General features: G+C 42.1%; 1 protein-coding gene across 5 annotated transcripts in view; it reads left to right on the top strand.

Annotated features, from left to right (window-relative positions):
• Positions 1 to 16,745, top strand: part of MAGI2 (membrane associated guanylate kinase, WW and PDZ domain containing 2) — a 1,519,032-nt gene that overhangs the window by 1,372,355 nt on the left and 129,932 nt on the right. For all 5 annotated transcript variants that reach the window (XM_057504444.1, XM_057504445.1, XM_057504443.1 and 2 more), the window contains 2 exons: positions 1,668 to 1,759; positions 10,669 to 10,861. In XM_057504444.1, coding sequence (XP_057360427.1) covers positions 1,668 to 1,759; positions 10,669 to 10,861 — 285 coding nt within the window. The remainder of the gene's footprint in view (positions 1 to 1,667; positions 1,760 to 10,668; positions 10,862 to 16,745) is intronic.

Here is a 16,745-nt window from a genome sequence, read left to right as displayed (position 1 = left end):
AGTTCTCTCCTCTTTAAAATATGAATGAGTATCCAATTTATGAAGGGTGACTAATGGGTGTGGAGATGCAATTGGTTAGTCTTCTTTCAATTTTATATTAGTCATTGAATAGAAAAGATGGGTCATATGTGCTTCTGATCAGCAAAGGGCATGCATGATTGTGGAGTCTTGCACAGTTTATACATGTACTTATGTGCCTGATGCAGCTTTTTTTTTAGAGCACTAGACACATAATCAGCTTATGCTGCATTCCAGAAGTGAATGACATGATTTTCGTGTATCACAGGGAATGCACGGCCCAGGCTGGAGGACACCAAGGCAAGCCCAGTATCATGGCGCCTCGTTTACTATATCGCTTGAGCAGCCCCACTGGCTGTGGAGCCTGCAAAAGATCCACCTGGCTGTCAGTCACTGAGTCTCTCTCTCAGCTGTCTGTACATAGATAAATAAATACTGCTATGTCTCCCAGAGGCTCAGGCCTAGCTTCCTGTCTCATGAGGATTCTCCTCTGAAATCCCATCCTAATTTCCAAAACCATCCTGTTTAAGCAAGGAGAATTTAACTTAATACCTGCTTCTGTCAGTTCTAATACCGCCTTTAAACCATTAAGGCCCAAAGATGGCTAAATACTTCTTAAGCAAAGGATGACATTAAGAAGTATTCCCCAAAGTTGTTGATTATCCATTGACACCCTAACAGTGATCGTGAAAGTCATGACTGAGACATTTCCCCTGAGGACAGTTCAAAGGGCCAGGTGCAGGGGGAAAACATAAATCATATTCTCCTTAAAATGTCAAAAGGTGTATTACAGTTTTAGTATATTCTAGGGTTGAAAGAAGATGACATTCAGAAGAGTTTCCCAGCTTATTTTTAAGTACATCTCTGTTCTTTCTGCTAACTGCAGAAAATATCCCTCTTCTAGTGTATTGTAAGTACACTAGTGAAGTCAATAGTAAATCTACTAGTGGCTTCCACATTTTTAAATGTTTGGGAGATAAAGAATTCACTTAGACCCAGGTGAATATCTGTCCCTAAGTTACAAAGAACCTAAAGGAGTTTGTCAGAAAATAAAAACTTCACTCAAACCCCAACAGAGAAAAGTTTAACTTCCATACTTCCTAATTTTACTATTTCAAGAGACAACTTCTGTTTGGTGTAAGTTTACATTCCCGCCACTCCACCTCACTCCCACATTAAACAGGATGCATTGAGTCATAAACAGATATTAGTGATTTGCTAGGTAGCCCTTTCCCAGGGAGTTCCAGGATGCTGCCATCTATTCTCTCATACTTTTAAAACAATCATTCCAGCCAGAGTAAACACCGTCAAAGTGGCAGCCAGTCTTCTTGAGGGCAATCTGAATGCTCTGAGGAAAACAAATTATAGAGTCATCATTTTTCTCCACTCTGAAAATCCGTGTGCCTTTCTGCCTGTGGTGTTACCCTGGCAATGCCCTTGGCTGGTTTCTGTTGATCCAGAGACTGCCGAAAGTTGGAATACCTACTTTTTTGTTACCATGGTGTTTTTATCCTCTGTGCTCTCCACTGACTCTGACAGCACTCCCATTAATCACATCCACAAAATTAATTTATCACTGGTGTGTTCATTTCCTCAGGGGGTGGGGAGGAGGCAGGATTCATTACTCAATGGGATCTCCTCTGTGCCAGGTCCAGATTATAAGGAGCTGGATGTTCACCTTCGCAGGATGGAGTCTGGATTTGGCTTCAGAATCCTCGGGGGAGATGAGCCTGGACAGCCTGTAAGTTGAATCCTCTCTTTCCACGCTGTGTGTGTACGCACAAGGGAAAAATTCAGTATGACATCTAAAAGGAAATCTTTCAGGACTCACATTAAAAAGTTTGAGGTTTATTTTCCCTTGCTACTTGAGTTCTCAAAACACACCAGTATTTCCCTGCCAATATGTCATCCTAAGTCAATGCACCTACATTAAGAGAGGGACATTACTCTTTCTTAGAATGGATTGGATTCCTTTTGAACATCTCAATTATTTAATTGCACTGAACCCCTGATCTCTCTGGGCAGCAGCTCACAGGTAAGCAGACAGTATGAGAGAAGATACATGTGAAGAGGTGACTTGGAACAGCAGAATTATGTATGTTTTCAATCAAAACTACAGGGGAGAGAAAACACAGAGATAAACAGAAGTAAAATCAAGCTCAGTATGTGTACATTTTATATATATATATATATATATATATATATATATACACACATACATTATACATCAGAGTAAAAGCATAGAAATATAAATATTCATTAATAATATAGAAAACATAGCAAAGCTATGCTTATGAGTACATATTAAAGTATCAGCCATAAAACACTCATTGTAAAAGATATGTCCTAAATAGTATCCGATGTGATAACTCAGGCCCTTAATAGGTTTGAAAAAAATGACATCACACCCCAGCTGGCCTGCCTGTATCCCAACCTAGCTCATGCAAGGGACTTAAGCTGTAAGCCTCAGTTTCCTCATCTGTAAGATGGGGGTAACCATAATATTCTGTCATAGAGTTACTTTAAGAACCAAAGAAGATAACTTATGTAAGGCTCTTGGTATTGTGCCTGGATCATATTAGGTGTTGAATAAATGTTCATCATCATCATTTTTCTTGTTTCAGAAAATAAAACTAGAACCACTGATGGGCAGAAATTTTCAGGAGGAAAAAAAGTTAATCTAATGAACAAAAAGAATCTATAAAAATTAAACATGTCCCAAAGTGAAGTAGATTGCATTAGTGAGACAGTGAGCTCTTTTCCAGGAGAGGTGCTCAGGCCATTGATGAGAGCCTGCCTGGAGCCCCAGGTTGCCTGCCCTGCAGGAGGAGGCAGACCACATGACTGGTGAGGTCCCTTACCACAGGACTCCCAGGGGCTGAGCTCAGGCTCCGAGGAGGAGGGTGCACCAGGGAAAAAAAAATCACTTATTTCCTAATGCCTAGGGATAGTATTTGGCAATAGTCAACCAGAATGTCACTAATTGTCCACCTGCCAGAGAGGATGTAAAAGTGCATTTACCAAGGAAGATTATCTGGATTTTCCTTCTTGGGCTTTGGGAGGAAAGAGGGTACTGAGGTAAAATCAGGGGCTTAAATTTATTCGGACACTAAATTAAGGATCTTGTAGTACAGGTAGATGGAGCAAATCTCAGTTACATTTTGCTCCCTTCCCCAAGTGGTTTCCCTCTCTGTCACCTGATCCTGAGTTTCCCAGGGATCTCAGCTGCCTGGTCAACCCTCCAGCTTGCCCCTCTTGATAACTCCTCTTGTACCATATCGAGGGCTGAAGAAATGCCAGTCCCTTTGCATATGTAAAATTTGACCTCCTGGCCTCCACAGTATATTTGTCTGACTTAGCTTCCTTCAGAATTATTCTCTGACATACTCCTTCATCTGCCTATTTGGTGTGATCAGTGAGATTTTAAAATCCTTTCTACTTAGAGCAGGGACTCCAGCTTCCCCTTTCTATTCTCCTTCAGTGCCCCATAATGAAAAGTGTGCCGGGATCAGGAGTTTAGCCAAACTCAACGTTAAGGCCCCAGACTACCAAGTTTCTTGACACCATTCCAACTTCTGGACACCAGCTGCAATGAGTTTGCAAAGCTGCAAAGTCAATGGGAAGAGTCTGCACATGACCTCCCTCACTTCGGACACCAGCTGCAAATGTGGGGGTCCCCATGGCCTCCCTCAGATTCAGTAATTCACTAGAACAACTCATGGAGCTAAGGAAAGTGCTATACTTAAGATTACAGTTTTATTACAGTGAAAGAGTACAAAGTGGAACCAGCTAAAAGAAGATGCACCTAAGACAACATCTGGAAGGGTTCCACACGCAAAGCTTCCATCATCCTCAGGGACGCATGACCCTCCCAGCATCAGTGCAGAGCGTTGCCAGCCAGGAATGCTCACCCAGGTTTTGGTGTCCAGAGTTTTTATTGGGATTTCATTATGTAGGCATTGAGGTGATTGGGCTGATGTCACATGGCTCAAAGGCCCAGTCCACCAATGACGTGGCTGGTCGCTCTGGCATGGGCAGCCCCCATCCTAGGACAGCTGGTGTACCTGGCTCCACGCTGAGCCGTCTCTTTTAGCATAAATTATCAGCTACCCACCAAGAAAATCTCCTTTGTAGTATCAGCTCTCAGGTCTGATCCAAGGGGCTCACTCTGAACAGTGAAGACAGTCCTGTGCCAAGGTTGTAGAGGTTACCTTCCAGAAAAGTACAGACCTCTCTCTGGGCTGAGGCCACAGTATTTATTATATGGCTATATGCATAAAAGATACCAAGTGAAGGACACAAAACAAAACTCTGTCCAAAATGAAGTGACACTTCAAGGTGATCTTTATAGCATTTTGTGGGATACTGAGATTTTTGTAGAGCAGTTGAGGGTAAATCCATTAGAATCCATTGCACTATTATATTATACTAACATATAGTATACTAATATAATGCTTCAAACATACCAACCTAAGGGGTCTCCAACAGAAAGAGAAGGATCTGTTTATTCCAGAAGGTAATGATTGACATGCCTTCTTCTCTTTACTAATCTCTGAGCTCCTTGAAGGCAAGAGCCATGTTTTAATGGTGTTTGTGTCTTCCAAGCCTAACATAGAGCCTGGCATAATAGTTATTTGTTAAATGGAACGGAAGAAAGTCCTCGTCAAGCCAAAACAGTCACCTGAGCTCCTCAGAACAAATAATTATCTGGAGTTTTCTTAGACCTCTAAATCCTACAAGCTTTATAGAATGAAAATGGCCTAGTCCCAGAAGCAGGGATGGTTTCCTGGCAGCTCTACAACATACCTTGGTCCACTCACCCAGTGTTTTAAAGTCGTTTAATATTAATGAATTTCACATTTTGAAAAATTCAGATTTCCATCACCTCTTGAAAAACAGATCAAGCAGCATCGAGCTTGCCTTTCTCCATGATAACTGGCTGGACCCAAACAAAGAGGTCCCAATCTAGACTGAACACGATTACAATTTCCAAAACCCTCTTATGCTCATTTCACTCATTTAGTCTACTATCTTGGAGACTCCCATCCCAGAGGACTGGATTGAAAGAAATTGAAAAGATGAATATTTTCCATTAAAGGAATCTTCAACCAGAATCAGATCATGGTTTTTATAGGCCCTATAGCACTGAAATATTAAGTCCCTTCCCTTATATTCACATACAAATAAAAGATTATACTATAAAATAAATGTAAGGGAAACAAAGTTCCATTTCTTCCCCTGATACTTCAATACGGTCTTTGAAATATAAAATTCTTGCTTTGCTGGAACCTCCCTATGAGTTATGCTTTGTCTGCTTGGAGATAAACTAGCAAAACTAGCACCACCTTCAGGAAACATCTTCACAGGTCTCCCCCAGCCTGGAGGCAGGAGGGGTTGCCTGGCTGAGTCGCAGGAAGGGCCTACCTAGTGAGCTGGCTCAAGAAAGGAGAGGTCTGGCCGAGCTTTGATGCTTTGGCACAGAAGCAGTGGGATTGTTACCCAAACGGAACACACATTGCTCACTCACATCAGCTCAGGCACGTCAGTGCAGCGTAGTCGTCACCGAGCCTCAGGAAGGCATTCTGCCTGGTGGACTCACAAGTGCCCAGCCTTTCTGAGCACTGGCCCCGCATGCCTGGGTCCTCTCCCCGCTCTGGTGGGCAGGCATCCGGTCTTCTGAGAAGCCTCCTCAGAGTCCACGGAGGGCTGGCTTTCGCATTGGGTTATTTAATTTTATTCTGTTTCATTCTTTCATTTGAATGATTTAAGACACACTCAGGCAGCAGGTTACAGTTTTGACACTGAAGCCAGCAAGTAGAAGCCTGAGCCTCCCTGAAGCGAGCAGAGCCAGAAGGTGCTGTGCTGAAGGGCTGGGTGTCGCGCCCCGGGGCGGCCGCATCGGGAGCAGATCCGCCGCGGGGCTCTCCCCGAAGCCTGAAGCCTTTCCTTCCTGCTCTCCTCCGTGGAAGTCCGGAGATAATCTATAAATGCAAATGCACTAGCCTCATCTAATTGCCAACGTGCTACAGAGGGAGACGCGCTTGAGGCACCTTGGTCCCCGACCACAGGAGGTCCCATAAATTACATCAAACGGCTTTCTGCTTCCATATATATGAAACGGTATTGACTCTCAGGGTGTACATTAAACATGACACGCAGCTTTTGGCAAATAATGAACAGCAGGGCCCCAGCTCCAACAAAGCATATGGGCATTTTTCCTGCAAGAGGAAATACTTTTCACAGTTAAATAACAATAGAAATAGAAAGAAATGGAAAATGGCCAGAAAGGAACAAAAATGGGGTTTCCAGCTATGAGCTGAAAAGAGATGGGAAGGCACCAAGATGGAAAGATTTGGAAAGCATAGCAGTGGAGAAAGGCCTGTGAGAAGCAAAGCTGTCCAAATAAAGAGAAAGTTAATGACAGACATAGTCCTTGGCACGGGAACCTGGTGCAAACTTGCGGAGGTTTCGGAAGGCAAGGACCTGAAATCTCCCCGCTGCGCAGTTGTCCCAGGCTATAATTACTGCACATCAGCTCTACTGGGCTAGACTGCCATTAGGCAGGGCAGGAAAGAGCTACGGAATAAAGGCCTGCCGAGGTGGTTTCGGTTTGCTTTTGTGTTCTTGTGTTAGTTTTCCCTCTGGCTTCCTGGGCTATCAGCCCCGTGAATGTGAGTGGCTGTTACTTCATATCAAACATTCTGCTTTGTTTCATGCCCTCGCAGAGGAGTTGTGGCATTGTTCTGATGCTTTTGTTTTTAAGAAGACGATTGAAAAGATAAGGCCATGGGGACCAGTAGTTCATGGCATCAGGGGACAGTCTTTCTTGATCTGTTTTGCCACAGAGCTCCTTCTTCAGGGCCAAAGCAAAAGGGGCAGCATAAAGAACTCATCCAAGAGCACTGAATAAACTGGTACTTGGGACCGAAGGGCCCCCAGAGGCTGAAGAATTCAGGGAGGCCAGATGGACATGTGAGCAGAGGGAGGCCTGTGTAGCCAGGGGTCAGCAGGACCAGAAGGGAAATGTAGGCTGCTGGGCCGGGACACCCACGCATGCACTCAGGGTGTGTCCTTCAGAAGACCTGGAAAGTGACAGGCGTGACGGGCAGGGAGCTCAGACCAGGCACTAGAGGGAGAGTCCTTGGCAGCACACTTGGAATGTGATCAGTGAGACCACAGTTCCTGTAGCCACTGGACCAAGTGGGAATATGCAGAATCTTGCTATTCAAAGTGGGATAGATCTATAAGTCAGAAGCAGTCAACATCTCTTGGGAGCTAATTCAGCATGCAGGACGTCAGGTTCCACCCCAGTCCTGCTGAATCAGACTCTTGGGAGTAGAGTCAGAACACTATCTTTTAACAAGCTCACCAGGTGACTCACATGCTCTCTGAAGTTTTAAAACTACTGAATTAAAGGATCAGATATCCTGAGGCATGTTCTCAAGAGCTTAAGCAAACATGAGAATGTATATACATTGGGAAGCCAGTATGAGTTACAGCGTAAGAAGGAATCATAGATTATCTAGTCCCTGCAGTTACTTTGACAGACAGGAAATAAATAGAATGTGTCAAGTATACAAAGCATATTTGAACCAAAGGAAAAAAACGTTGTAGGGTGTTTTTCTTGAACAGAAAGACTAGCTCTGTGTCAGCAGTGAAATATAAAGCATGAAGGTGCAGTATGGCCAGTGGGTGAGCCAGAAGCAGTGACAGTGGGCACGGTTAGCCTGTTCCCCACAGAGGTAGCAGCTCCTGATGGTTGGAGCAAATGTAAAGAATATATATAGCTGATGGACGAGCAGCTCTAATGCCTGCTCCAGTCCACCGCCCTCAGCTCAATTCAAGTTTAAATAGCTATGACAACCTTGTTTTGAAACAAGATAGAGGATGGATTACATAATAATATGTATACATATAATTATATAATACTTTGTGTTGTATTATACTGAATATATTAGTTATGAATAAATATATAAGATTTGATAGAATGAAGTAAAATATGAAGATGAAATCTTCAAGTTTAAAAAATATGTGTCTGGTAAACTTCAGTCTTTGCTCAATATCAGCTTCTCCATGAGGCCAGCTCTAACCAGCAGCTCTGACACTGCCTCAGCCACATGACTGACACTTACCCACCACTCCACCTTGCTCTGTTTGTTGTTCTGCAGAACATGCCTGCTATCATACAACATAACTGACACATTTATTACATTTATCATTGTCTGACCACTAGAATGGAAGGTCTCTAGGGCAAGGACTTTTATTTATTATTCACTTATGGATTCTTAGCACCTAGAGGGTTACCCAGGATCAAAGAAAATTTTCTGGATAAGTGAATCCATTAGTGAGGACAGTTTGTTATTATCACAGCAATACAGCAGAAAATGTTTTACTGGGGTTTTCCTTTTGGTGGATGACAGTGAACTACTAGCACAGAAGATAACTTCAGAAGTGTCTGTCTATTTTTGCTGTTTTCCTTTATCACAAGAAGAATGGAAATTTTCCACTGTGAAATTTCGTTTTTACAATTTTTGTAGAGGGCCCAATCGCAGCTGTGGCTTTCTTGGCTATAACCTGGTTTTTTTGTTTACTTTCATCAGTTAGAATCCGACTTACAGCTTAAAGTTGGTAATTAGCCAGCCAAGGGGTAAATGAGCCATTTTTTGCCTCTGAAACTAGCTATAAACTCTCCCACAAAAGCATACAGGAAATCTAAAGGTGGAAGCGTTTTCTTTGGGCTAATCCAGTTAAATGCAGCTTTTCATGGGGAAGTGGAGAAACATAAACAGTCATTTTAACTGGCTTTGGCACAAAGCACTTAACCAAATCTTTGAAGCGCTCCTTGGTGGGCTGAGTCTTTTGAAGAATAGATTGGAACATCTTTAAGAGGCTCATAAATTCAAGTTGGCATGACAATAAGGGAAAAGGAGACTATCAGAAGCAAACCCAACTTCTGGGCTGGGCTGCAGCAAGTGGGTGCGGAATGCCGCAGGGAAAGAACCGTGCTGTGTGCAGCCAACCAAAGGCAGGAGATGGGAGGTCCTTCCTGTGGAAACAGTGTTGAGTCACCCGTTGGAGCACTAAGATTCAACATAGAAGCAAATCTACTCCCCACCCCACACCCAGCCCCCCGCTGTATAAGTGGGGAGCTTTCACTGCTATGGATAAAGAGAGCTATCCAGTGAAGCAGTCGATGAAGTTCTCAGGAGGAAAGAAAACTCTTCTCACTATAATTTTGCACCCACCTGAGAAGTCCTGGTCATTCAAATCTCGTTGCCATGTTCCTGGGCCCCATGAGCAGTGTGGCCAAGTCAGAAGGAGCCAGGCTGCTGCCAAGCCTGGAGACACGCAAGCCTTCAGGTCACGCCGGAGCAAATGAGCTGGAGTCTACATATCTGGGATTTGAAAGAAATTACTGTGCCTGAAAGAAATCAACCTGTGAACAAAGGTTCATTTTATAAAGACTTAAAATAAAACCTAGATTATAGCCTCTGTAATATTATCAGGCTAACAGTAACCACTGCCTTCAGATGCTATGTGGCTAAGCCACTTGGCAACAGAAAAAGGTTATCTGTTGTCCATGAGTTGGAAATATTGTTTGTAGGTTAAACCACAAAACTAAAATACTTAGTCCTATTTATTGTCTTTCCTCTGAGAAAGAAAAAATGTCTGCTAATGGACACCAAATGGAGTGTTTCTAATGGGAAGTGGGAAACCTTATGTTACACCTTATCACAGTCCCTGGTTCAGAGAACTGTAACAATTCACATGCTTCCCAGATATGTATCTACCCATTTCCTGGTATGATAACCACCTACACAGCAGAGGCATTGCAGGGGACAGAGCTGGGAGAGTCCTTGGTGCAGAGGACAGTGCTCTACAGAAGCACCTGAAGGAATGGAGCAAAAAACTGGAAGAAGTTTGAGATTTTCTTTTCACTCAGCTGGCCAGCAAAACCAGCTATGAGCTTTGCCTTGTTTTGTTTTCTCCTTCCTTCCAGCCTTCCAAAGCAAAGCAAACAAACAAAAATGAAAACAAAAGCTTTGAACCTTCATCAGAGTTTAGTAATATGGAACAGCTAGTTCCCCCTGATGTTTTTTTGAGCACTCACTATGTGCCATGAGCAAAGTTGAATGCTTCACGTGAATTGTTTCATTCAGTTCTCCCAACAACTCCATAAAGTAGGGTCTATTGTTCTGTTTTCCCATATTGCAGGTGAGGAAACTGAAGCTCACAGAAGCTAAGAAGCCTTGCTCAAGGCTGCACAAATAAGAAATGGAGCCAGGATTCAGAGGCCAACTTGTTTCCATTCAGAACCCATGCACAGTGGCCAGCAGTATCAGATTAGTTGGGGTTAGAACTTTTCTTAAGGGTGATCATTTGTAAGCCAGGCAGTTAAGTGTCCCCCAAACCTCATAGCCATCAGCAACGAGTTCAAAATATATATTTCTCTAGAGGGAGTTAGCAACCTGGAAGAGTTGGAAGGGCACCTTCACTCTCTTGTTTTTCACTTTTCAAGTACATGCTCAGGTTTGTAGCAAGGGCCAGAATGTGGAAATGAAATCTCCCACCAAGTTACAGACATACATATATAGGGGAAAAAAAAGGGTTTGACATGTAAATGTTTCTTCCTTCTCACTGCTTCTCTAGATTTTGATTGGAGCCGTCATTGCCATGGGCTCAGCTGATAGAGACGGCCGCCTACACCCAGGAGATGAGCTGGTCTACGTGGATGGGATTCCCGTGGCCGGCAAGACCCACCGCTATGTCATCGACCTTATGCACCACGCAGCCCGGAACGGGCAGGTCAACCTCACTGTGAGAAGAAAGGTGCTCTGTGGAGGTAGGTAAACTCGAGCTCGCAGCAAGAAGTGGGGGTTTCATGGTGAGATGCTTATGTGAAACATGGTAGACACTTGACACAAAATTTTAAATCCATTTCTATACTACATGAGGAAAGACGTCAACCTAGGTATTCCAAATGTAACTATGATTTTGGAAGTTTTGGAAGTGCAGATTTTCACTCCACTAGTACAGTTCCAAGCAGTATTTGATGTATACATTTTCAATGTACTCATTAAAAATTCTAGAAAAGCCTGGGGCTAATTTAAGATGGGTGTGTTCTTTGCTCCTTGGTAGATCCTAGTTATAAAAAGAACATTATATTAGTGAAAAATATACCTTTTAGAAAATTCCCTCATTGTGTTTACAAACCAAGAACCACAGCATTTTGATATCATTGTAATGCAACTAGGGTGGAAAATTAGCTTCCATTGTAGAGCCTGATAAAAGGTGACAATAAAGCTATTACCCTGATTTAGAAAAATACAGCTGTACGTCACTCTGAGGAAACACAATTCATATAACTCTGAACTTATGAAACAGGTAAATTAAAAGTAATTATTCCCTTTACAGCCATTTTCCCAGCTTCATAAAAGAATCTACCAAAGACATACTTTCAAAAGTCAGCCCTCATAGTCATAATATAATTCAACTTGTCTCTCTTCCCAGTCTCAACCCCCCAGAAAAGATTAAAGGATATGTATGTTATGAGCATCACACTATTTTTTATAACCTGAGCACTCAATAACATTGGAAATGTAGTCCTAAAGCCACCCATGCTTTGCCCTGTGAGCCTCAGGAGCAATGTTATTTATTCTGTTGTCACTTTCTGCCCCAGGGGCCTGCTGGCCCCTTCGCTCAACCTCCTGACTGCTCCTCATACAGAACAATGGTAGAGTTGGGAGGGACCTTAGTGACATGAGCTCCCTCGTATTGCAGATGAGGAACCTGTGGCTCAGCAGTTCAGTAGCTTGCCCAGTAATCTGCAGTGAGTCGGTGCTAATTTCAAGACCCTTATCTCCCCAGCCTGTACTTATTTCCTAATGCCACTCTCGGTCCCTCTCCCCGATGCACCACCATCCCCACCTCCACTGAATTCAAAGGCGTTAGACCAGCCTTTAGCAAATATCACTCCTTAACATAAGGAGTCTTCCATATGTCTTATTATTATAACACATTTGAATAAAAAATGGGGCCACAGGCTAATCACATGCTATGAATGACTAGAAAGGATAAGGTTTATTAGTCAAACTAAAGGTCCTCTTCTCTTCAATCTTCTAGAAACCAGACTTTGATCAAGGGCAGTCATTTAAAAGGGCAAGTCAGAAGAATTGTCAGCCCTCACCAGTAGTGACTGCTATATATCTCATATGGAGGTTTTGCTAAAAGGTGCCATTCGTCTTCAGAAATTCATGGCATACCACTTGACCCAAAGAAGTAAAACACCTTAAATTATGCTTTATCCTTGGGCAAGACACCAGGAGGAAGACAGTGTTTACTTGGTTAACATTTAACTGTCTTTCTCCCTACAGAGTGATTTTTAATAAAAAGTTGGCTGTTCTATATGTTATGTAACCCAAAAATAAATTTAAAAGACACCTGATTTACAAAGAAATACACTGCAAAGTGTAAAACCAGTACACCAATATAATTTCATGCTCCCCTGCCACCAGCTGATTATTCCAAATTAAATTTTGTTCTAATCAACCCAAGCTATTGGGAGTCGCTGCAAAAATACATTCTTGCATCTTGTGCATCACGAAACTTCTGTGAAGATGCTCTTTGCTGCAGTTCTTACAGCTTTACTCATTTAGGCTTTCGAGTGCATTTCAAGTGCATTTAATTTTTGAAAATGTTCCACTGCAGACTGCTCATTCACACCAGGAGAGTTTCCAAGTTAATTCAGCCCACTCTTCCTTGAAAGCTTCATCAGTATTGAAAATGATTAAGTTCAGCAAAGAATATTTTGATAGTAAAGTAAATGCCTAGACATGGGATGCAACAGAATTTTTCTTAAAAGGCATGGGAAGACAGCCTTTCTTCATAGCTGCCATTTCTCCAACCGTGAGAAGGGACAACTACAAATGGATATAATGGTGGAGGTGACTTTTCAAGGCTTGTTGTTATCATCATCATTTGCTTCCTAAGCTAATGCAATGGGAGGTGGTGGGAGGTGCAAGCTTGGCATCTCATCAGATGGTTCAAAGCTGAAGGGAAGTGAGCAATCAGCTTGTGAAGACTCAAGATGAGCAAGAAGTGGGGCGGTGTTGCCACCTGCCTGCTCGAAAGAGTCATATTATGGAGAAGGAGCTGGAAAAAAGAGAAGTCATAGAGATTACACCTTCCAGCCTTATGCTTGCCTTGGCTTGTACAACTATCCTGCCCCACCTCAGAAGACATTAGGCCCTGGCTTTCTAGTCGATGTTTGAGAAAAAAAACACATCCATTAGGAGAGATACAGACTGGTTAGTTACACTGAGCAGAAATTAAAATAACACAAAAACCTACTGTACATTATGAAATATAAAAAAGAGTACACACTAAAGATAGAAAGGCAAAATTTTCAATTAAGCACGGCAAGCTAGATCCTCCAAGATGGGAAATTGTGAGGTAAAGGAAGAAAACATCGAGTAATGCATCCAATTTTATTTCCCAGATAATTTTAGCACAGATCTTGCTCCTTATAGTAGTTTTGAAAGATGTCTTATCCATGCTACACCAGCTCCAATATTTAGCTGTTTTTTCCCAAGGAAAGTAGAAGAGTGGTTTTAATTATTACATTGAAAATATAAATATTTATAGTTTAGTAGCTCAGCTTTGAGACACTAAACCTAATGACACATTATTTGGAATACACACTACACATCTGAGAGAAGAGTGTCTCTGAAGAACTTCCTAAAGTGTAAATCTAGAGTTGATGTGCAAGAAGGTTGTATGACTTAGTCAAAACATGTTAGAGTCTGTCTTAAAGATATGCATTTCTTTTCTCTAAAACTTAAGGGAAAGTCTGATTCTTAGCCTAATGCTGAGAAAGGGAAAGTTTTCCTGGCAGCTGGTGAAAAGTTGAGCCAATCTTTACAGTGCCAATGGACTTCCTGGTCCAGGTCACTACACTTTTTTGACAACTCTAAATGCATTCCCTTGTTCGTCTGTGAATATGTCACCCATTTAAATAAGTTGTCCATCTCGATGAGTATAAACCAGCAGTTCACCCACTCAAATGCCGCAGGCAGGCCCGCCCCTGTGGGCTGCTATCGCTCCATCAGGCACCAGGAGGGGGCACGTGCATGTGGACACTCCAGCTCACATGTCCAAGCTCTGCCCACACACACACCCCATTGCCTCAGCAAGCTTCCAGGCAAGACATGTGCATCTGCTGCACCTTCATCCTTCTGGAGGACGGTCCTGAGAAGAGCACCAGGCACTCTCCAGATGCAGGCAAGGTCTGTTCAGATGCAGAATCCTCGGGTTCCTGGCAGTGCATGATCTAGGAGGGAAACAAGGGCTCCAACTGAGCAAGCCCCTTGGCCCTGCATACTCACTCTGCAGGTAAATGAGCAAATCAGGAATTTGCAAGAGACACTGAGGACCTTGGTGCCTTGCAAACTGCATACTCATCAAGGGAGCAGTCATTGCTCAGATCTTGCTGATTATTACCACTCATTTCAAGAGAAACTGGAAATCTGTATTTCTGTAAAACCTCCCTATATCAAAACATTGGCAATTAATGTTAACAATTTTTAAATGAAGTATAGGCCAGCACTGTGCAGGAATAATAAAGGGATCTGTGGGCCAGGAGCAGTGCTGGCCAGTAATTGGCTGCTGTAGTCAAAGCCATCTCACCTAGATGCCATTTTCAATGACTCCTGCCTTCCCAATGGGGACCCTCTCCCAGTCAGCACAGTGAGGATTTCCAGTATGACTGCTGAGGACTAAACAGAAGTTAAGCTAAAAATTAATTATTTGATTTACATAGATACTAAGTAACTGAATTCTGCACACCCATTTTGGTGTGAGTCAGAGGAAGAGATGGGTGCTGGAAATTAGTGAATTTTTTTTTAATTGCACAAGGCATTTAGACACTCTATAACATTTTACTCTATCATTCTAAAACAACACTGTCTGTGCCCTATACCAGAAGGGTGGTTAGCAAGAAAGCCTCATTTGCATGTAGACCGAGCCAAGGGGAAAAAATGACATGGAGTCGATGCTGTCCCTCCAAGTCAGTCATTAGAAATCTTCTTAACTCTCTGGTTTTAAATGTGCTCGTATTGTTAAAGATAAAGAACTTCATTCTAGAGGCTGAAGGAGAAGTCCGAAAGCAATAGAAAAGTATTCTGGTAATGTGTTTGACTCACTTACCTTGCAACCACTCACGCTTAGTAAGTGATTTTCTTTCCCCTTCTAGAACACGGACACGGCCACTCCCAGCTATTTACTGCAAAGACAGATCATTTTCCTTTGTTGCCACTTCACGGACAACTATAGCTCTCAATCCCCTAAAATATGACAGCCTGAAAATGAGATGTCTCTTGTCAGTGCCTATGACATTCAGTTGCTGATTTGGTCCAATAACTCAGGCAGATTTTCAGTTTAATGTTGCAGCATAATAATTGTTTGTTTTTCTTCTTCCTGACTATCTCTAATCACTTTGTTTCCAACTTGCACAAGGACTGAAAGAGGACATGCGTTTCAGCAAGACAATAACAGCTTGTCTTTGGATGGTGTTTTCTAGCAGGCAGGGTACATTTTACAGGCAGTCTTAAATTCTGGAAGAAAAGAGGGAAAGGTTTTGACACTGATATTGTTCTTTTATCACCTCAATACATTTCTTACAGATGAAAAGCATCCATCTGTATTCTTTTATTAAAACCTGATTAATTAAATCTTACAGAAAAATTCAAATTTATCAAATGCTAATAAGCAGCAGCCTGAGTCTTATGAATTCTGTGATTACAAACAAGAAATGAAAACATTTTTGTAAGGCCATTTTTTAATCTAAATATAGGAATAGATACAACTCCTTTTCCTTTAGGTATCAGTCTAACAGGTATTTATCTCTTTAGTCTGCATTCTTTCTCCCTGATTTCTGAAATGAAATGATTTTTCATTTCAGGATGGAATTGCAGATTTAAAGAGCTTTCATTGCAAGTTTTGCCAATTATTTGTTACCACATGAGACAGCTTCCAGAGTTCTAAACAGGAGACCATATCTAGAGAAGAAAAAGGTATCATTGTGATTATTTCCCACATTATTATTCCTCTGTGCCATAAACATCTTTTGAGTACACTAATCAAATTGTAAGATGGAGATGAAACAGTCCTATTTCTAATTATAGTATTCTAGGTGTCTGTTTCAGTTCTTTTAATCAGAATAGTAAAGCCTAGGTATAAAATTTAAATGACAGAATTCTAATGACAAATCAACTTTCATTTAAAAAACTAGCCTCTCTTGGCTACCAACTTTCAACTTTCATTTCTCCCTGTAAATATGCTTGCTTTCTCATGGAAATACTGGTTTGGTTTATCTGGATGATAATACAGTATATTTTGTAACACTACAGAGTGTAAATGATTGAGACCTCCAACACCTGCCTTAGAGATTCAAAACCCATCATTCCTTAGTTTGGTATCATTATTAAATTTGATGCCAGAGTAAGCGAACTACTTTAAGGAGGATGTTTCCCACTTACACGAAGTGAATTAACACTTCTAGGCTAACAATATCATAAAATTAAATAAAACTTTAATTTCTGGGCTTCTCAGTAAAATTACGATAGGTCATTTTACACGGACATGCCTTGGGCTGTTAGCGCCACTTAAGACACCTCTGCAGCAGCATTGCTCAAAGTGGGGGCCTTGACCCCTCATCCGCATCCCTGTGC

The sequence above is a fragment of the Manis pentadactyla genome, chromosome 7 (assembly GCF_030020395.1).
Source record: "Manis pentadactyla isolate mManPen7 chromosome 7, mManPen7.hap1, whole genome shotgun sequence".
NCBI classification, from domain to species: Eukaryota; Metazoa; Chordata; class Mammalia; order Pholidota; family Manidae; genus Manis; species Manis pentadactyla.
Note: the sequence above shows the minus strand (reverse complement) of the source record. Positions and strands in the feature narration are given on the sequence as shown.